This window comes from Coregonus clupeaformis, chromosome 13 (genome assembly GCF_020615455.1).
Source record: "Coregonus clupeaformis isolate EN_2021a chromosome 13, ASM2061545v1, whole genome shotgun sequence".
NCBI classification, from domain to species: Eukaryota; Metazoa; Chordata; class Actinopteri; order Salmoniformes; family Salmonidae; genus Coregonus; species Coregonus clupeaformis.
In genome coordinates, this window is record NC_059204.1 from 31,362,767 (window position 1) to 31,384,344 (window position 21,578).

The 21,578-nt window shown below is 46.5% G+C and overlaps 1 protein-coding gene across 2 annotated transcripts in view; it reads left to right on the forward strand.

The window, feature by feature from the left end:
• Positions 1-21,578, forward strand: part of LOC121579240 (protein Jade-1) — a 219,097-nt gene that overhangs the window by 74,580 nt on the left and 122,939 nt on the right. For both annotated transcript variants that reach the window (XM_041893648.2, XM_045224331.1), the window contains exon 5: positions 6,272-6,429. In XM_041893648.2, coding sequence (XP_041749582.2) covers positions 6,272-6,429 — 158 coding nt within the window. The remainder of the gene's footprint in view (positions 1-6,271; positions 6,430-21,578) is intronic.

Below are 21,578 nucleotides of genomic sequence, written 5' to 3' on the forward strand. Positions count from 1 at the left end.
CTTTTGAAATGCACAACACTTTCATAATTCTATTAAATCCGTTGAATTTGTTAGTTTGCTTTTCCCTCCACTTAAGTCATGTTGTTATTCTCTGCCTAAATGGCCTTGAGACTGGATGTGGGCAGCAGCACTGTAGCAGCAGCAGTTTCATGCTCATCACTACAGCATAGCTACTGTCTGTAAGCCACTATATCCTGTCCTTTAAGCTTTGAGTGGTCAGTTAACATTTCGCTTTTCATTCAAGTATTCTCCAGTCTGTTTCTGCTCTCTTGACTCCTTATGGAGTTGTCATGCGAATCATGTTTGGCTTGACAATGACAATGGAGTAAGCAAAAGCACAAACAGATATGGGACCAGGCTACGAAAGTAGTGCACTACATAGGAAATAGGGTGCCATTTGGGACGCAGGCCTCATCGTCCTGCACACACACACACACACACACACACACACACACACACACACACACTGTTTGATATAAGAGAGGGAGGGAAAGACGAGAAAGGAGTGTAAAGGGAGAGTGGCAATGGAGGTGGAGATGTCGGGGAAAGGGGGAGGGAGAAAGAGGAGTGGGCATTGAAACCAGAGAGAGAGAGAAGGGGGGTGAAAGGAGAGATGGATGGGGAAAGGTTGGGTGAGAGAAGATGGGAGAAGGGGGTGAAAGGAGAGCTGGATGGAGAAAGGGGGAGGGAGAGCGAGAGGAGTGGACATTAAAACCAGGAACCTTGTAATTCTGTTTCCCTGACATGAATTAGCTGTGGTTGGGTAGTATAAACGCAGGGCAGTAAATATGAATCACTCCCCTCTCCTGTGCTCCGGGCTGGTTCCAGACATAATCCACATAAGCGGTCTCCCTCAGGGTCTCAACTTAATGTTGAGAGTTATAATAGTATAATACACTAGGTGCAAATTCGAAATTGTTGTTAGTCACGCTCAGTCAGATTTGCATGAAATGTGTTATAAAATGGCACCATTTTATCTACGCCCCATGGCAAAATGTCTGGAATTGCAGGAAATTAACTTTAAAACAAAAACTGTTCTCTCCGCCATCAAGAGGGGGACCACTAAAATGTTTTACCTGCTTGGTTGGTGGGCCCCCTAACCAAATCTCGCTTAAGGTCCCCAAAATACTACTGTTGTATTCGGCGCATGTGGCAAATAAAATTTGATTTGATTTGAAAAGGCTAGAGCTGGCCCTGCCTCTGCTGCTGGGTGTTGGAGAGAGACCGGGAAATCATCCTGACTGTCCTCCCCCAGCTTTGGTCTGCTGAAGGAGAGGAGGAGTGTTCATCTTCGCCTCGACTGACTGTCTGAGACACACACACACACACACACTCGCTACATTGCATTATTTATTTGTGCTGGCAGACACCCTCGTCGTCCAAGACAACTTCCACTCGGCTGTCTGCCTGTGTTTTTACATATGGCCTTTTCATATACTGTACAGCCCAGCACTTACTGGGGTCTCGCTCGCTCTCTCTCAGCCTCTCGCTCTCTCTCAGCCTCTGCTTCTCTCTCGCTCTCTGCTTCTCTCACTCTCTGCTTCTCTCTCTCTCGCTCTCTGCCTCTCTCTCTCACTCTGCTTCTCTCTCTCTCGCTCTCTGCTTCTCTCTTGCTCTCTGCTTCTCTCTCGCTCTCTGCTTCTCTCGCAATCTCTGCTTCTCTCTCGCTCTCTGCTTCTCTCTCAATCTCTGCTTCTCTCTCTTGCTCTCTGCTTCTCTCTCTGCTTCTCTCTCGCTCTCTGCTTCTCTCTCTCGCTCTCTGCTTCTCTCTTTCGCTCTCTGCTTCTCTCTCGCTCTCTGCTTCTCTCTCTCTGCTTCTCTCTCGCTCCCTCTGCTTCGCTCTCTCAGCCTCTCGCTCTCTCTCTCTGCTTCGCTCTCTCAGCCACTCACTCTCTGCTTCTCTCTCTCTCTGCTTTTCTCTCTCAGCCTCTCTCTCTTTCTCAGCCTATTGCTCTCAGCTTCTCTCTCGCTCTCGCTCTGCTTCTCTCATTCTCTGCTTCTCTCTCTCTAACTCTCTGCTTCCCCCGCTCACTCTGCTTCTCTCTCTCGCTCTCTGCTTCTCTCTCAATCTCTGCTTCTCTCTCGCTCTCTGCTTTTCTCTCTCTGCTTCTCTCTCGCTCTCTGCTTCTCTCTCTCTCACTCTCTGCTTCTCTCTCTCTCACTCTGCTTCTCTCTCTCTCGCTCTCTGCTTCTCTCTCGCTCTCTGCTTCTCTCTCAATCTCTGCTTCTCTCTCGCTCTCTGCTTCTCTCTGCTTCTCTCTCGCTCTCTGCTTCTCTCTCGCTCTCTGCTTCTCTCGCTCTCTGCTTCTCTCTCGCTCTCTGCTTCTCTCTCTCTCACTCTCTGCCTCTCTCTCACTCTGCTTCTCTCTCTCTCGCTCTCTGCTTCTCTCGCTCTCTGCTTCTCTCAATCTCTGCTTCTCGCTCTCTGCTTCTCTCTCTCTGCTTCTCTCTCTCTCTCTGCTTCGCTCTCTCAGCCTCTCGCTCTCTCTCTCTCTGCTTCTCTCGCTCAGCCTCTCGCTCTCTCTCAGCCTCTCGCTCTCTCTCAGCCTCTCGCTCTCTCTCAGCATATCACTCTCTCTCAGCCTCTCGCTCTCTGCTTTGCTCTCTCAGCCTCTCTCTCTCTGCCTCTCGCTCACTCAGCCTCTCTCTCTCTCTCAGCCTCTCTCTCTTTCTCAGCCTATTGCTCTCTGCTTCTCTCTCGCTCTCTGCTTCTCTCTCACTCTCTGCTTCTCTCTCACTCTCTGCTTCTCTCCTACTCTCTGCTTCTCTCTCACTCTCTGCTTCTCTCTCTCTCAGCCACTCGCTCTCTGCTTCTCTCTCGCTCTCTGCTTCTCTCTCGCTTTCTGCTTCTCTCGCTCACTCTCTGCTTCTCTCTCTCAGCCCCTCTCTCTCTCTATCTCTCTCAGCCTCTCTCTCTCTCTCAATTCAATTTCAAATTAAAGGCTTTATTGGCATGGAAAACATATGTTAACATTGCCACTCTCGGGAGTCGGACAGCGGTGTCCTTTCTGTGTCATGAGTGAAACTGTGCATCATGTGTTTTCTGTGTGCGCCAGGTTAATGCCATTACTGTCTCTGTTGGAATGTCTGTGTGTAAGGTTGGTGGTGGAGTTTACTGTCGGGATGTTTATAATGGGGCACAGGTATTCGAATAAGGAAAAGGCCAAATGTGAGTTGAATTTTCTGTTTGCTCAGGCAAAGTTAACAAGGAGGAACAGGGTCAAAGGTGGAGGGATAACAGACCCTTTACTATTATTTGATGGGATTGTCTCTGCTCGCCTATAAAATGATAAACAGTGTGGAGTTTCAGGAGATATGGTGTGTCGGGGGGCGTCTGTACAGCTGGGGAAGATGGGTTGGATATACGGTTGTAGAAGTGGTGAGGTTTTGGTGATTGTGATGTTGTTTTGTATCGTGGGGTAGAGGGCAAGGTGAGTATGCAGCACAGGGGCTTTTTGTTTTTAAAGGGGGGTGGGGGGTGGTGAGGTTTTAATGAAATGAGGATGTATCATTAAAGAAAGACAAAGTCTCTCTCTCTCTCTCTCTCTCAGCCTGTCTCTCCCTCTCTCCCACTTTAAGAAATGGAACACTAGTCACTTTAATAATGTTTACATATCTTGCATTACTCATCTCATATGTATATACTGTATTCTATACTATTCTACAGTATCTTAGTCTATGCAGCTCTGACATTGCTCGTCCAAATATTTATTTATATATTCATAATTCCATTGCTTTACTTAGATTTGTGTGTACTGGGTATATGTTGTGAAATTGTTAGATATTACTGCACTGTCGGAGCTAGAAATACAAGCATTTCACTACACCCGCAATAACATCTGCTAAACACGTGTATGTGACCAATAAAATTGTATTTGATTTGATTTCACTCTCTCTCTCGCTCTCTGCTTCTCTCTCTGCTTCTCTCTCTCTCTCTCTCTCTCTGCCTCTCTCTCAATTCAATTTCAATTTAAGGGGCTTTATTAGCATGGGAAACATATGTTTACATTGCCAAAGCAAGTGAAATAGATAAACAAAAGTGAAATAAATAATTAAATATATTTTTTTTTACAGTACAATCACAAAAGTTCCAAAAGAATAAACACATTCCAAATGTCATATTATGTGCAAATAGTTCAAGTACAAAAGGGAAAATAAATAAACATAAATATGGGTTGTATTTACAATGGTGTTTGTTCTTCACTGGTTGCCCTTTTCTTGTGTCAACAGGTCACAAATATTGCTGCTGTGATGGCACACTGTGGTATTTCACCCAATAGATATGGGAGTTTATCCAAATTCGGTTTATGTTTTAATTCTTTGTGGGTCTGTGTAATCTGAGGGAAATAAGTGTCTCTATGGTTATACCGTGATCTCGCCATCACGGTTGACAACTCCGTTGTGTCCTCCTCCCAGAGTGCGAAGAGCCTTGGCGTGACCCTGGACAACACCCTGTCGTTCTCCGCTAACATCAAGGCGGTGACCCGATCCTGCAGGTTCATGCTCTACAACATTCGGAGAGTACGACCCTGCCTTACACAGGAAGCGGCACAGGTCCTAATCCAGGCACTTGTCATCTCCCGTCTGGATTACTGCAACTCGCTGTTGGCTGGGCTCCCTGCCTGTGCCATTAAACCCCTACAACTCATCCAGAATGCCGCAGCCCGTCTGGTGTTCAACCTTCCCAAGTTCTCTCACGTCACCCCCGCTCCTCCGCACACTCCACTGGCTTCCAGTTGAAGCTCGCATCTGTTACAAGACCATGGTGCTTGCCTATGGAGCTGTGAGGGGATCGGCACCTCTGTACCTTCAGGCTCTGATCAGTCCCTACACCCAAACGAGGGCATTGCGTTCATCCACCTCTGGCCTGCTGGCTCCCCTTCCTCTGCGGAAGCATAGTTCCCGCTCAGCCCAGTCAAAACTGTTCGCTGCTCTGGCACCCCAATGGTGGAACAAGCTCCCTCATGACGCCAGGACAGCGGAGTCACTCACCACCTTCCGGAGACATTTGAAACCCCACCTCTTTAAGGAATACCTGGGATAGGATAAAGTAATCCTTCTACCAAATAAAAAACATAACAAAAAATACAAATTAATAAAAAAAAAAAAAAAAAAAACATATTGTAAAGTGGTTATCCCACTGGCTATAGGGTGAATGCACAAATGTGTAAGTCGCTCTGGATAAGAGCGTCTGCTAAATGACGTAAATGTAAAAAATGTAAATGTTATACATTTGGCAGGAGGTTAGGAAGTGCAGCTCAGTTTCCACCTCATTTTGTGGGCAGTGTGCACATAGCCGGTCTTCTCTTGAGAGCCAGGTCTGCCTACGGCGGCCTTTCTCAATAGCAAGGCTATGCTCACTGAGTCTGTACATAGTCAAAGATTTATAATATAATAATATAATATGCCATTTAGCAGACACTTTTATCCAAAGCGACTTACAGCCATGTGTGCATACATTTTTATGTATGGGTGGTCCCGGGGATTGAACCCACTACCCTGGCGTTACAAGTGCCATGCTCTACCAATTGAGCTACAGAGGACCACATTTCCTTAAGTTTGGGTCAGTCACAGTGGTCAGGTATTCTGCCACTGTGTACTCTCTGTTTAGGGCCAAATAGCATTCTAGTTTGATCAGTTTTTCTGTTAATTCTTTCCAATGTGTCAAGTAATTATCTTTTTGTTTTCTCATGATTTGGTTGGGTCTAATTGTGTTGCTGTCCTGGGGCTCTGTGTGGTCTGTTTGTGTTTGTGAGCAGAGCCACAGGACCAGCTTGCTTAGGGGACTCTTCTCCAGGTTCATCTCTCTGTAGGTGATGGCTTTGTTATGGAAGGATTGGGAGTCGCTTCCTTTTTAACGGCTCTTTTCTGGATTTGGATAATTAGTTGGAATCGGCCTAATTCTGCTCTGCATGCATTATTCGTTCTACACTGAGGATCTCTTTCTCTTTCTCTTTCTCTTTCTCTTTCTCTCTCTCTCTCCATTAATCTCAGCAGGAGAAAGCGCTCCTCTGTGTCCAAATGGCACCCTATTCCCATATGGTGCACTACCTTTGGCCAGGCCCCTGATCATAAGTAGTGCACTAAAAAGGATTAGGGGGCCATTTGGGACCTTACCTAACCACTACCTAATACTACCTAATACTACCTAATCCCTACCTAATACTACCAAACCACTACCTAACCCCTACCTAATACTTTGTAACTCCTACCTAATACTACCTAACCCTAATTTGACTGAAACCCTCTCTCTCGCTCTGTTTCCTGTCAGGTGTTCCGGACGGACTTCATCACAGCCATGAAGCTGCCAGACTCGGCCCAGCTGGGCCCCGATGACTTCTACGTTCTGTCAGACCCCTGGAGACAGGAATGGGAGAAGGGGGTCCAGGTCCCTGCCAGTGTAGACGCCATCCCAGAACCTGTCGTCAGGTAGTGACAATGCTGATTGTTTGAATGCTTTGACTGCTCTGATACAGTACAACGATGGAACAACCACACTGAAAGGGATACTTGGGGATTTTGGCAATGAAGCCCTTTATCTACTTCTATCGATTCAGTGAACTCATGGATACCATTTTTATGTCTCTGTGTCTAGTATGAAGGAAGTTAGAGGTAGTTTTGCAACCCAATGCTAACTAGCGTTAGCACAATGACTGGAAGTCTATGGTATCTATTAGCATGTTAGCAGTTATCATAGACTTCTAGTCATTGTGCTAACGCTAGTTCATCTGACGTATATCCTGAAGTATACCATTAAACACTCTCATACTGAAAAACCACACTCTGAACCCTCACACACTGACTGTCTGAATGCTTTCATTTATTCTGATACAACTCTGATAAGTGAAGTGTGAACCCTATCACACACTAAAATGTCACTACCAATATTTAAACACTTATAGAGCACAACCACACTGAACACTGACTCTCACACACACATATTCTGATACTGCTGTAGCTGAAGCCGGGGAGACACACACACACACCTACATGCAAGATACTCCGTGTCCCCTAGCACTAGAGGACAAATCATCTCATTTTTACTCTCTCCCACTCATGCACACAAACACACACACACACCTGGGTGCCCAGCCTCAGTGTAACATTGCTGTGCGTTGCCCAGTTTTTGGCTATCACAGACAGAGAGACACAGACAGATACAGAGACACAGTCAGACAGACGTGCGGTGATATCTCAGTTCCCAGAGTTCCTCAGAGTTCCCAGTCCTGCATGGTGAGTGATAAACCCACAGATCAGCTACACACAGCAGCCGGAACAAAGGGGGGCACACCTAGACACACACACAGATAGCCCCATCCCCCACCACACACACACACACACACACACACACAGCCCCATACCCCACCACACCAGACTCACTAATCTTCGCTCACTCCTTGAAGCATAGCGCCTTCACAAATGCATCTCCTATTCTGGGCGAGGTCCCAGGCTGATGTGGTTTTGAGTCCCAGGTTGTGTAGGTCGTCCTCCAACTGGTTGGACGATCTGGCTCTCGGTCTTCCTCTTGGGCGTGGCCAGTTGGGGGATGCTCCTTTAGGATGAGGGCAGGCTCCAGAGGTGGGTTTGATCTGACCAGGTGACTGAACAGTTGGAGTCGGGGAGGTTCTGACCAGGGAGGAGACATGGGCTTGGTCCGTCTTTTGCTGTATTGTGGAGTTCTGGATGTGATCGCACCATGTGATGCCCTGTATGCGGCGGAGGCACTTGGAGTCAAAGACGGCCAAACGACGTGTGAGGTCCAGGGTGAGGATCCATGACGTGTGAGGTCCAGGGTGAGGATCCATGACGTGTGAGGTCCAGGGTGAGGATCCATGACGTGTGAGGTCCAGGGTGAGGATCCATGACGTGTGAGGTCCAGGGTGAGGATCCATAACGTGTGAGGTCCAGGGTGAGGATCCATGACGTGTGAGGTCCAGGGTGAGGATCCATGACTGATCCGTACTTCAGGATGGAGATGACCACCACACACACACACACACACACACACACATTTTACAGGTTTACTGGAAGTGGTCTCAGCAGGAGCATGTGTTCTAGAGATTAGGTTAGGTCAGCTGCATTGTGAGAGAGAGTTAGTAGTGATCCAGGGATCACAGGATCACACACCGACCAGTGTTCAGAAGAGCTGCTGGGAACATGGAGATGTGGGTCGGGGTTCCTCTGAGGGAAACTACACAGACTGGGTTTTAGGCTAATTCCTCTCCTAGAGTGTGGATGTGAGACTGTGACACTCATGCATAGACACGGACACACGGACACACACACACACACACACACACACACACACACACACACACACACACACAGGGAGTGAGGCAGAGGTAAAGTGGGGGTAGAGAAGTCACGCCAATGGGACTGGGTCACAGGGTAACAATAACAAACCTCACTGCTTTACTCTCCTACTGCTCATACAGGAAACACCATGTGCTGGGATAGATAAGATAACGTGCCTAGAGATAGATAGATAGATAGATAGAGGGAAAGATTAGGAGAGGAATAGATGAGTGTGGATATATGCACAAATTAGCATGTGCTTGCCTTTATGGGCTCCCGAGTGGCGCAGCGGTCTAAGGCACTGCATCTCAGTGCTTGAGGCGTCACTACAGACCCCCTGGTTCGATTCCAGGCTGTATCACAACCGGCCGTGATTGGGAGTCCCATAGGGCGGCGCACAATTGGCCCAGCGTCGTCCGGGTTTGGCCGGTGTAGGCCATCATTGTAAATAAGAATTTGTTCTTAACTGACTTGCCTAGTTAAATAGGCAAGTCAGTTTTTTAATTGATTGATTTGGAATGTGTGGAGATGGAGCGATACATAGCTCAATAAAGGTAGATAAGAAGGGAGTTGACTGCTCTAAGCGGGTGGTATGTTCGTGGGTTATTTGTCCTCCCCCGTCTGTTCTCTTTGCTCCTGCCTCAGGCTTAGACAGCTAGCTTTAAAATAAATAATGACATCATCTTCAAAAAATTGTGGAAAGGATAAACTGCAGGGCCTGTCTGGCTCAGCTAGCCTAGCGTTCTCTCTCTCTCTTGGCTTGCTGTCCACGTACCCTCTGCCGTGCGGTCTCTCTCGCTCACTCTCTCTCGCTCTCTGTCTGTACAAGCTCACTGTACCGCGGTGGTTTCCGCTAAACGCTTTATGGTCGCGGAGAAATACGGTGAGACGGCTGGGTCCCTGTGTTTGTGCTACTCTCTTCCCTTTCTCTTTTCATGGAAGACAACACACACACACACAGCGAGTGTGTTACTGAGAGTCAGAGCAGATGAGCTCACCGCATTTTTCAGCATGTTTTTACAAAAAGATAGATTTAGAGTTAGATAAACTTGGATTTTTCGGCAAGGACATACACAGGATACTACCCTCCACAACATAACCTTCACTCCAAATCAAAACTCCAAACCTACAACCTGATTTTGGACAAAATTACCTGGAAGGATTCCTACTACCAGAGATCCAATCTATACAGCAAATGCTCTGCCAAACAAACAACAGAAACCTGAAAACACCATCCAACCTGGAACTGAGTGAACAATGTTTAGTCTGATGGTACTTTTACAACCAAGAAGAAAAATACACTACAATTTATATATTTTACTTTATAAGGACTGAAGGCTAAGTTAAGGCTACCAAGCTTGCTAGGACAGTATATCTGACTGCAACTTAAATTAGCATTGAGGTGTGAAGCGAGAGGCGTCAAAGCCCTTGAGCCCAACAATGGCAGGAGAGTTCCACAGCTTACCCCACCCAAATGCAGAGGCCTTTGAAGCCCCCTCCCGCTGCTCAGAGGTTATTAGCATACAGTATCCTCTGGATGTAAAAAAAAAAATGATAAGGCACGAAAAGAGTACAAAAAAAACCCCTTATGGAAAATCAAGAAACACTTTTTGCTGACTATTATAAAAATGGGGACATAAGCAACTTAATCTTCCACACAGACCATCCCCTGGCATGGCGCAGTGCTATATTAACACACTACCCCTCTGTTAAGAGGGGGGGTGTTAGCGATGGTTGGAAACAGGATACTAGACAATGAGGTCTCTGAGTCAGCCAATATAAATCTCTACAAGTCTGGAACAGTATTGGTACAGGGCAACTCCAAACAGTTTCAGCAGGACTTTCACCTAATCAAAGAAATGGCAGGAGAAGCTCTCCCTTGAGAAAGATACACAGAGCGGGTCAGACCAGACCTCTTCATTATATAACCCCACAGACGAGCAGCCCCAAGCGGAAAGTCAACCTCCCAGCACAGAGTACTACTCCCTCATTGAAATGAAGGATAAATTCACCCAGCTGGAGGTAAGGCAGGTGGAGCTGGAACAGCAGGTGAACACACTCCAGTCAGCACAGACCCAGACAACAGTCCAGCACAACAACACCCCCTTAACTAGACCTGGAGAGCTGGAGGTGGAGAGAGACTTATCTGCACTCTGGACTGTGGGGAGACAACATGAGCAGGAGAAGAACAGAGCACTAGAGGAGAGGATCAGAGTGCTGGAGGAGAAGGTGAGAATGATGACGGGTGACAGAGAACAACCCATTCGAGAGCTGGCCACCCCCGCAGAGAAGCCAGCAGAACAGCCCACCTCACATCCTGACCAAAGTCTCGACACCATAGCAGAACAGTCCACCCTAGACCCTGACCATAGCCTCGACATCACAGCCGGACAAACAAACAAAGAACCCCAAACCCAGGAGATCCCACCCCCTCTGAGCCCCCCCCCTGACACCCACTGAGGACATACAAAAGCCACAGATTGTACTCCTTATGGACTCAAATGGGAAATACATACAAGAAAATAAACGTTTCCCCAAACACACAGTGTCTAATCTCTGGTGTCCAAACACCCAGCGCGCCCTAGACCTTCTGTCTGAGGACCAACTAGGATCACCCAGCCACATAATAATACACTCTGGCACAAACAACCTGAGAACACAGCAGGAAAGGGTGGCTACTTTCCCCAACGCACAAGTGGTCATCTCCACCCTGCTACCACGAAAAGACTTCCACCCTCCTACCATACAGCGGGGAAACACAAGTATTTCCTGTGACTGTGCCTCAACCAAATGTCTACCTGGCCCACCACTCCACCCTGGACTTGAACAGCCTTTATGACCAAGTCCACCTATACAAGGCAGCAGTGCCCACCTTCGCCCGGACCCTAAAGGACATTGCCCTCAACCACAGCCCCAAAACCTCACACAGGAGCAACAGATCAACAGACACCCCGCCCAGACCAGCGAGACACACCCAGACCTGCCGAACCCCAACCAATCAACCCCCCCCCCCAAGTCAACTATGCCCACACCCCATTTAGGGCTACGACAACATAACCAACAAAACAGGTCACAACTCCTGCAGCTCTGTCGCACGCTGGGTATGTACATAGTCAATTGTAAGCTTCGAGTAGACTCCTATGGTAGGTACACCTATAGCTCATCTCTGGCAGTAGTACTGTAGACTACTTTATCACTGACCTCAACCCAGAGTCTCTCAGAGCGTTCAGTCAGCCCACTGACACCCCTATCAGATCACAGCAAAATCAGTCTACTTGAACAAAGCAATACTCAATCATGAGGCATCAAAGCCAAAGGAGCTGAATAATATTACGATATGCTATAGATGGAAGGAAAGTAGTGTAGAAACCTACCAAAAAACTATTAGTCAACAACAAATTCAATCCCTTTTAGAGAACTTCCTGGGGAAAAACATTTCACTGTAATAGTGAAGATGTAAACTTGGCAGTAAACCTAAACAGTATATTTGACCTCTCAGCTTCCCTATCAAATCTAAAAATCTCTAACAGAAAACCAAAGAAAAGTAACAACAATGACAATTGGTTTGATGAAGAATGCAAAAACCTAAGAAAGAAATTGAGAAACCTATCCAACCAAAAACATGGAGACCCAGAAAACCTGAGCCTACGCCTTCACTATGGTGAATCACTAAAACAATACAGAAATACACTACGGAAAAAGAAGGAACAGCATGTCAGAAATCAGCTCAATGTAGTTGAAGAATCCATAGACTCTAACCACTTCTGGGAAAATTGGAAAACACTAAACAAACAACAACACAAAGAGTTATCTATCCAAAACGGAGATGTATGGGCAAACCACTTCTCCAATCTTTTTGGCCCTATAACAGAGAACAAACAGCAAAAAAATATACACGATCAAATGCTAATCTTAGAACCAACTATTAAAGACTACCAGAACCCACTGGATTTTCCAATTACATTGAATGAAGTACAGGACAAAATACCAACCCTCCAACCCCAAAAGGCCTGTGGTGTTGATGGTATCCTCATGAAATGATCAAATATACAGATCACAAATTCCAATTGGCTATACTTAAACTCTTTAACATCATCCTTAGCTCTGGCATCTTCCCCAAAATTTGGAACCAAGAACTGATCACCCCAATCCACAAAAGTGGAGACAAATTTGACCCCAATAACTACCGTGGGATATGCGTCAACAGCAACCTTGGGAAAATCCTCTGCATTATCATTAACAGCAGACTCGTACATTTCCTCAGTGAAAACAATGTACTGACCAAATGTCAAATTGGCTTTTTACCAAATTACCATACGACAGACCACGTATTCACCCTGCACACACTAATTGACAAACAAACAAAACAAAACAAAGGCTAAGTCTTCTCATGCTTTGTTGATTTCGAAAAAGCTTTTGACTCAATTTGGCATGAGGGTCTGCTATACAAATAGATGGAAAGTGGTGTTGGGGGAAAAACATACGACATTATAAAATCCATGTACACAAACAACAAGTGTGCGGTTAAAATTGGAGAAAAAAAAACACATTTCTTTCCACAGGGCCGTGGGGTGAGACAGGGATGCAGCTTAAGCCCCACCCTCTTCAACATATACAGTGGGGGGAAAAAGTATTTAGTCAGCCACCAATTGTGCAAGTTCTCCCACTTAAAAAGAAGAGAGAGGCCTGTAATTTTCATCATAGGTACACGTCAACTATGACAGACAAAATGAGGAAAAAAAACCCAGAAAATCACATTGTAGGATTTTCTATGAATTTATTTGCAAATTATGGTGGAAAATAAGTATTTGGTCAGTAACAAAAGTTTCTCAATACTTTGTTATATACCCTTTGTTGGCAATGACACAGGTCAAACGTTTTCTGTAAGTCTTCACAAGGTTTTCACACACTGTTGCTGGTATTTTGGCCCATTCCTCCATGCAGATCTCCTCTAGAGCAGTGATGTTTTGGGGCTGTCGCTGGGCAACACAGACTTTCAACTCCCCTCCAAATATTTTCTATGGGGGTTGAGATCTGGAGACTGGCTAGGCCACTCCAGGACCTTGAAATGCTTCTTACGAAGCCACTCCTTCGTTGCCCGGGCGGTGTGTTTGGGATCATTGTCATGCTGAAAGACCCAGCCACGTTTCATCTTCAATGCCCTTGCTGATGGAAGGAGGTTTTCACTCAAAATCTCACGATACATGGCCCCATTCATTCTTTCCTTTACACGGATCAGTCGTCCTGGTCCCTTTGCAGAAAAAACAGCCCCAAAGCATGATGTTTCCACCCCCATGCTTCACAGTAGGTATGGTGTTCTTTGGATGCAACTCAGCATTCTTTGTCCTCCAAACACGACGAGTTGAGTTTTTACCAAAAAGTTCTATTTTGGTTTCAACTGACCAAATGACATTCTCCCAATCCTCTTCTGGATCATCCAAATGCACTCTAGCAAACTTCAGACGGGCCTGGACATGTACTGGCTTAAGCAGGGGGACACGTCTCGCACTGCAGGATTTGAGTCCCTGGCGGCGTAGTGTGTTACTGATGTTAGGCTTTGTTACTTTGGTCCCAGCTCTCTGCAGGTCATTCACTATGTCCCCCCGTGTGGTTCTGGGATTTTTGCTCACCGTTCTTGTGATCATTTTGACCCCACGGGGTGAGATCTTGCGTGGAGCCCCAGATCGAGGGAGATTATCAGTGGTCTTGTATGTCTTCCATTTCCTAATAATTGCTCCCACAGTTGATTTCTTCAAACCAAGCTGCTTACCTATTGCAGATTCAGTCTTCCCAGCCTGGTGCAGGTCTACAATTTTGTTTCTGGTGTCCTTTGACAGCTCTTTGGTCTTGACCATAGTGCAGTTTGGAGTGTGACTGTTTGAGGTTGTGGCCAGGTGTCTTTTATACTGATAACAAGTTCAAACAGGTGCCATTAATACAGGTAACGAGTGGAGGACAGAGGAGCCTCTTAAAGAAGAAGTTACAGGTCTGTGAGAGCCAGAAATCTTGCTTGTTTGTAGGTGACCAAATACTTATTTTCCACCATAATTTGCAAATAAATTCATTAAAAATCCTATAATGTGATTTTCTGGAGAAAAAAAATCTCAATTTGTCTGTCATAGTTGACGTGTACCTATGATGAAAATTACAGGCCTCTCTCATCTTTTTAAGTAGGAGAACTTGCACAATTGGTGGCTGACTAAATACTTTTTTCCCCCACTGTGTGTGTGTGTATATATATATATATATATATATATATATATATATATATATATATATATATATATAAAACATGGGTGATTGGAAGTGATGCAGACAATTACATTGATGGAAGTTACAATCTATCAGCAATATTAAGCTGATCTACCCCCCACCCACCCAAAAAAAAAATATATATATATAAGAAGAAAAGGAATACAATATAAAAATAAAATAAAAGTAACAAATAATTAAAGAGCAGCAGTAAAATGTACAACGTAAAACACAGAATAATGCATGCAGAGCAGAATTAGGCCAATACCTGCTAATGATCAAAATCCAGAAAAGAGCCGTTAAATTCTACAACCACCTAAAAGGAAGCGACTCCCAATCCTTCCATAACAAAGCCATCAGCTACAGAGAGATGAACCTGGAGAAGAGTCCTCTAAGCAAGCTGGTCCTGGGGCTCTATTCACAAACACAAACAGACCCCACAGAGCCCCAGGACAACAACAACAACAACACCAATTAGACCCAACCAAATCATGAGAAAACAAAAAGATAATTACTTGACACATTGGAAAGAATTAACAGAAAAACTGATCAAACTAGAATGCTATTTGGCCCTAAACAGAGAGTACACAGTGGCAGAATACCTGACCACTGTGACTGACCCAAACTTAAGGAAAGCTTTGACTATGTACAGACTCAGTGAGCATAGCCTTGCTATTGAGAAAGGCCGCCGTAGGCAGACCTGGCTCTCAAGAGAAGACCGGCTATGTGCACACTGCCCACAAAATGAGGTGGAAACTGAGCTGCACTTCCTAACCTCCTGCCAAATGTATGACCATAGAGAGACACATACTTCCCTCAGATTACACCCACAAAGAATTCGAAAACAAATCCAATTTGGATAAACTCCCATATCTATTGGGTGAAATATCACAGTGTGCAATCACAGCAGCAAGATTTGTGACCTGTTGCCACAAGAAAAAGGCAACCAGTGAAGAACAAACACCATTGTAAATATAACCCATATTTATGTTGATTTATTTTCCTTTCTGTTCTTTAACTATTTGCACATCATTATAACACTGTATATATACATAATGTTACATTTGAAATGTCTTTATTCTTTTGGAACTTTTGTGAGTGTAATGTTTACTGTTCATTTTAGGTTTATTTCACTTCTGTTTGATCTATTTCACACAGAGCGAGAGACAGAGACAGAGAAAAAAACACAGTCTCATTCGGTAGACAGAGAATGACACATTGGCACGATCTCTTTAGCCTCAGTCCCCCTTCAAGCGCAGGGGACAGAAATAATTACATGTATGAGATTTTCTCCTTTTCTTCAAACGAGAAAAGATGAGATAAGGCTTGACACCGCAGCAGCAGGCATTTTTCTTTCTGTTTCGACTGTGGTGGCGGCGAACTGGAAACCATCATACTTCGAAAACGTTGTCTTCGGTTTGGCCAGAGAGGGGAAGACTTCCCGACCCTGTAAATGGCTTAGGGGCTGTGAGAAGAGAGGATAGGAAAACAGAACAGTAGCTGAGAGAAAGAGTGTGGGGCTTGGTGAAGAGGTCTAGAGAGCATAGGAGCAGGGCCTTGGCCCAGGAAACTAACATTGGCTCTCCAGGGATTGGGAACAACCTCCTCTCAGTCCTAGAGTGTCCCAAATGGCACCCTATTCCCTATAGTGCACTACCTTTGACCAGAGCCCTATGGACCCTGTTCAGAAGAAGGGTACTATGTATGCAATAGGGTGCCATTTAGCTGCATCCTCTCCCAACAGACCAGGCCTTAAGTCACAGTACACTACTTTATGTCCACTTCAACAACTGGAAACTCCCCAAACTCCTCCCATCCATTCTAGACTCCTTCCATGAGGATGATTGTCATTATAAAGAGGCCGGCTCCCAGCCAAGGATGAGTATGGGTCAAGGAGGTTTTAAGAACCTTCTGTTCTGTACCACATCATTAACAGACTGACTGGTGCTGTCTGCCTGCCTGTGCTGCCATGGGTCACTGGGTTCAGGACTGACTGATTGAGCTTGGCATGCTGCTCTAGCTGGCCTGGCTCAGCTTGGTAATGGTAGCTTTGGCCGCAGCCAGCCTGCTGTCTGTCTAACCACAGTGACTCTGCCTGGGCCTGCGGTCTAGCCGTGTCTCCAGAGCTCCAGGCAGACCCGGATTCAAATACTATTCAAAATCTTTCAAATACTTTGAGTGTTTGCTTTAGCCTGCCTGGAGTGACAGATGGGTGGGTTTGCACTTTTGGGACTATTCTATTGGTTCAATATGTGCCAGGAAGCTCAATCAAGCCCAGCTAAAGTATTATGAATGTTTTGAATAGTATTTGAACCAAGGTGTGGTCTCCAGTGCTCCAGAGCTGCAGTAAAGGCCAGGCTTGGTTAGAGTCCAGGCATATGTTATGGCTGTTAAGCGCTCTCAGCAGGGTGGCTGGATGGAGGGGTGAAATCACTTACAGGCCTGGCTCCCCACTACTCTCTCCTGTTAACCATTTCACAGGGATGCCCTCTCCTTGCATTGTCTCATCTATGCCTTGGTGAACTCTGGCCCAATCCCAAATCGACCCTTGCTCCTACCCCCTATGCATTGAAAAGATTTTAGGCGATATCGGCAAAAATATGCTCAGGTTTGGATTCTCTGGTGAATTTCTTATGAGCCAGTAACTCAACAGTGGATTAGTAGAGCTCCCTGTAGTGGTACACCAGCTTTGTGAGTTGAAGACTGGTTAGTAAAACATGAGATGAAATCCATGCAAGCTGTGCTTGGAATAAGCACATGGATCACTGGAAGTAATTTGTATTCCATTATAAAAGTGATGTGTGTGTATATAAGCTGTCCCCAGGGCTACGTATATGTGTGGGCGCTTCTGTATGTTTTACAGTAGGGATCCCTTGGGCGGTATGCGTTTGTGTTAGTTCTCCCCTGGATTTGGGATGTTTGCCTGAGAGGAATTGCGTGTGCGCGTATATTAGGGTTGGGCAGTATCCAGATTTTCATACTGTTTCTGTACCGCACCAGGGTATACGGCATTACTGAATTTTCCCCCAAATGTTTTATCTGCTGTAACCAAGAAGTTTGATCTTGACATCTAGCCACTTAGTTAGCAAACCAAATGCATAGCTGGAGCCCTGAGCTGGATGTCCATTTATTTGTCACATCTTAGATTTCTTATAGTTATACTTAACTTGTAGTTATAAGCAGTGGTATTTCGAAATACCTTGATATACGGTATAAACGGTATATCGCACAAGCTTAGTGATTGTGTGTGTTAGTTCTCCCCTGGGTGGTGAAGCTGGATCTCTTCCAAAAGGAATGCAGTCCTCCCACCCAAAGCAGTGTGCATGCCACAGCTACGAATCGACCCTACACACACACACACACCTGCTCCATCCATCAGTGCTGGTGGTTGGACCCATGTGGCAGATCAAAGCTGTGTGTTATGCATCATGAGCTGAGCAACATCTGGGTCATCTAAAGGTTCCTAACCAACCCCCATCTGCCTGCCCTCTGTCCTGTGTGTGTGTGTGTGTGGACGTGTTTAACTATTCTTATGGGGAAGTCCAGAAGTCCCCACAAGAATAGTAAACATACAAAAATTTGACCAACTGGGGACATTTTGTTAGTCCCTAGGAGGTCAAATGCTATTTCTAGGGGGTTTAGGGTTAAGGTTAGAATTAGTGTTAGGGTTAGAATTACGTTAAGAGTTAGGGTTAGGAGCTAGGGTTAGGAGCTAGGGTTAGGTTTAGGGTTAGGTTTAGGGTTAGGGTAAGAGTACGGGTTAGGGTTAGAGGTTAGGGAAAATAGGATTTTGAATGGGACGGAATTGTGTGTCCCCACAAGGTTAGCTGTACAAGACTGTGTACGTGTGTGTTTCTATGTTAGCTTCGTGTGTGTGTCTGTCTACATGTATGTATCACATGTTGTGCACCCTGCCACCTCACCAAAAAGACTGCTTTAGGGGGAAAGCTCTAGTTGTTGATCATCCCACATGAAACACCAGGCAGCCCCTCTCCTATCAGTTCCCCTGCTGCCCTGTGATGCACATGTCTCTGTGGTGGTTTTTTCTGTGGTTTGGTGAGGGAGGGGCCCTCCTTGGATAGCTGTGGCCACTCAGGGCTGTGCAGGTGGCAGCAGGGCCTTCAAAGGTTGCGTCCCAAATGGCAACCTATTCTGTAGTGGGCCCTGGTCAAAAGTAGTACACTATAAAGGGGATAGGGTACAATTTGGGAAACGACCTCTGCTCTGTTCCGCCTGGGTGAGTGACTCATCCTCACCCACTCATCAGGGACCAGGGCCTGCAGATACCTCTCACTCACTTGCTCTCTCACTCACTCACTCTCTCTCTTACTTCACTTCCTCATCCTGCAAAACACAGCTGGGAACGGGAAGCCGTTCTCTTTTAATGACCTCATCAGGGACGCCAAAGCACCCTGGCCAGTCACTTAAGCCTTCCCGCTTTAAGGAGAGTAAACATTGTTTACGTGGGTTGTGTTACCCAGCGGACTCAACCTCTCAGCTGCCCCAAAAACGACCACGCACTGCTCTCCAGTCTTTCGATCAGCCTTTCCTCCTCCCTTTCTCCTCTACTCCTCCATCCTTCTTTTTTCCTCTCCTCTTCCACTTGAGGTTTGGTGTTTTTTTCTTCTGTTCTTTATTATTACAAGGTGACGTAGTCTCTCGCTGTGTTTTGAGTGAGTGAGTGAGTGAGTGAGTGAGTGAGATGACCGGGGAGGTAAACAAACACCTCTACTCTCAGAGAAATGAGACGAAGGAGTGGAGTGGCATGACTGCACCCCAGACCAGACTAAATGAGTGCCACACAGGACCTAGCAGCTTTCCTTTGTTGCGTCTCTATAGACTGAAAGTGGCGTCTTTTCCTCTCTTCACCTGCATTGGCTATTCAGCTTCATGGATGACTATTCTGATTTTTGACTTATCAGCTTCACTATTCAATGGCAACAAAGTTATTCAGGAGCTTTTCATGTGGGGTGGGCTGGCTGGCTGGATGCTGGTGGGCTGGCTGCCTGGAAGTGTCTCAGACAGGGAGAGGAATGCCGAGTGCTGTGCTACAGCTGCATAGGAAGATGGTAGTGTGTGCAGGAACCAAAAACACATACCAAGCAACACGACGACGCTGCATGTGGGTTAGACGTGTAGTTACTGTGCCCCATTATTAGTGGGGTATTTAGAACGTCTGACTGTGACTGAACCCCAGGCAGCCCATTCGATGAGAGGCTGATGGAGAAAGCAGAGAGGGGAGGGCAAGGGGGGCAGACCTGTGTTCAAATACTATTGAAAATCTTTCCAATACTTTTAGCATTTGCTCTAGCCTGCCTGGAGTGCCAAATGGGCAGGGTTTGCAGTTTTAGGACTATTCTATTGGTCCATTTAAGCCAGGCAAGCTCAATCGAGCACAGATAATGTATTTGAAATGATTTCAAATAGTTTTTGAACCCAGGTCTGGAGAGGGGTCATGCTGCTAAAGTGTACTCTACTGTATCATTTAGCGTGCTAAGCTAAACAGCAGCAGGAGAAAGAATGTCCATAGGGGGAGCAGCAGGTAAGGTAAGTGAGAGATGAGGAGGGGAGAGAGAGAATGTCCATGGGGGGGTAGAAACTATTGGCCAGTCTTTCAGTTTTTGCCATGATGCTCCTTTACTGCCCGCGTCTGAGTGATTGAAGCGGGGAGAACAGGGCATAGCTTGGGTGGCTGGGGTCCCTGATGATCTTCTTGGCCTTCCTGCGACACCTGGTGTTGTAGGTGTCCTGTAGGGCAGGCAGTGTGCACCCAATGGTGCGTTCGGCTGCATGTATCACCCTCTGAAGAGCCTTGCGGTCCGCGGCGGTGGAGTTGCCGTAACACGCTGATGCTGCCCGACAGTATGCTCTCGATGGTGCTCCTGTAGAACACTGTGAGGGCCCTCGGGGACAGGCTGAATTTCTTCAGCATCCTGAGGTTGAAGAGTCGCTGACGTACCTTCTTCACTACAGTGTCCATGTGGTTAGACCATTTAAGCTTCTCTGAGATGTGTACGCAGAGAAATTAGAAGTTATTGACCATCTCCACGGCGGCCCCGTTGATGAGGATGGGGGCATGTCCAGCCTGGTTCCTCCTGAAGTCCACAATCAGCTCGTTTGTCTTGCTAACGTTGAGGGAGAGGTTGTTTACCTGGCACCACGCCGTCAGTGCCTACCTCCTCCCTGTAGGCTGTCTCGTCGTTGTTGGTGATCAGGCCTACTACTGTCATGTCGTCAGCGAACTTGATGATGGAGCGAGAACTATGTGAGGCCACGCAGTCGTGGGTCCAGGACCCAGTTGCATAGGGAGGAGTACAGACCCAGAGCAGTGAGCTTTCTAATGAGCTTATAGGGCATTATGGTATTGAAGGCCGAGCTGTAGCATCCTCACATATGCATTCCTTTTGTCCAGGTGGGTAAGGGCAGTGTGCAGTGCAATGGCGATTGCGTTGTCCGTGGATCTGTCAGGGCGGTAGGCGAATTGGAGAGGGTCGAGTGTGTCGGGGAGGGAGGAGGTGATATGGTCTAGCCTCTCGAAGCAATTCATGATGATGGAAGTGAGTGCTACTGGTCGGTAGCTACTTTCCCTTTCTTGGGCACAGGGATGATAGTGGACATCTTGAAGCAAGAGGGTATAGAGGCCTGAGCTAGGGATAGATGGAGAGAACACAACAGCCAGCTGGTCTGCACATGCTCTGAAGGTACGGCTAGAGATGCCGTCTGGGCCTTGCAGCCTTGCGAGTGTTAACACGTTTGTATTACTTCCATACGTCCTCAGTGGAGACTGTGAGAGTGTAGCCCACGTTGTCATCGGGGGCTCTCCTCGGCAGCTCAGGGTCATTGTGCTCGACTCTTGAGAAAAAGGTGTTTAGCTCGTCCGGTAGGGTGGCTTTGGTGACCGTGATGTGGCTGGCTTTCTTTTTGTAATCCGTGATCGTTAGGAGCCATTGTCACATACGCCTTGTGTCCGACCATGCTGAATTGCTCCTCCACTTTGTCTCTATATGGGTTTTGCCATCTTGATCGGTCTG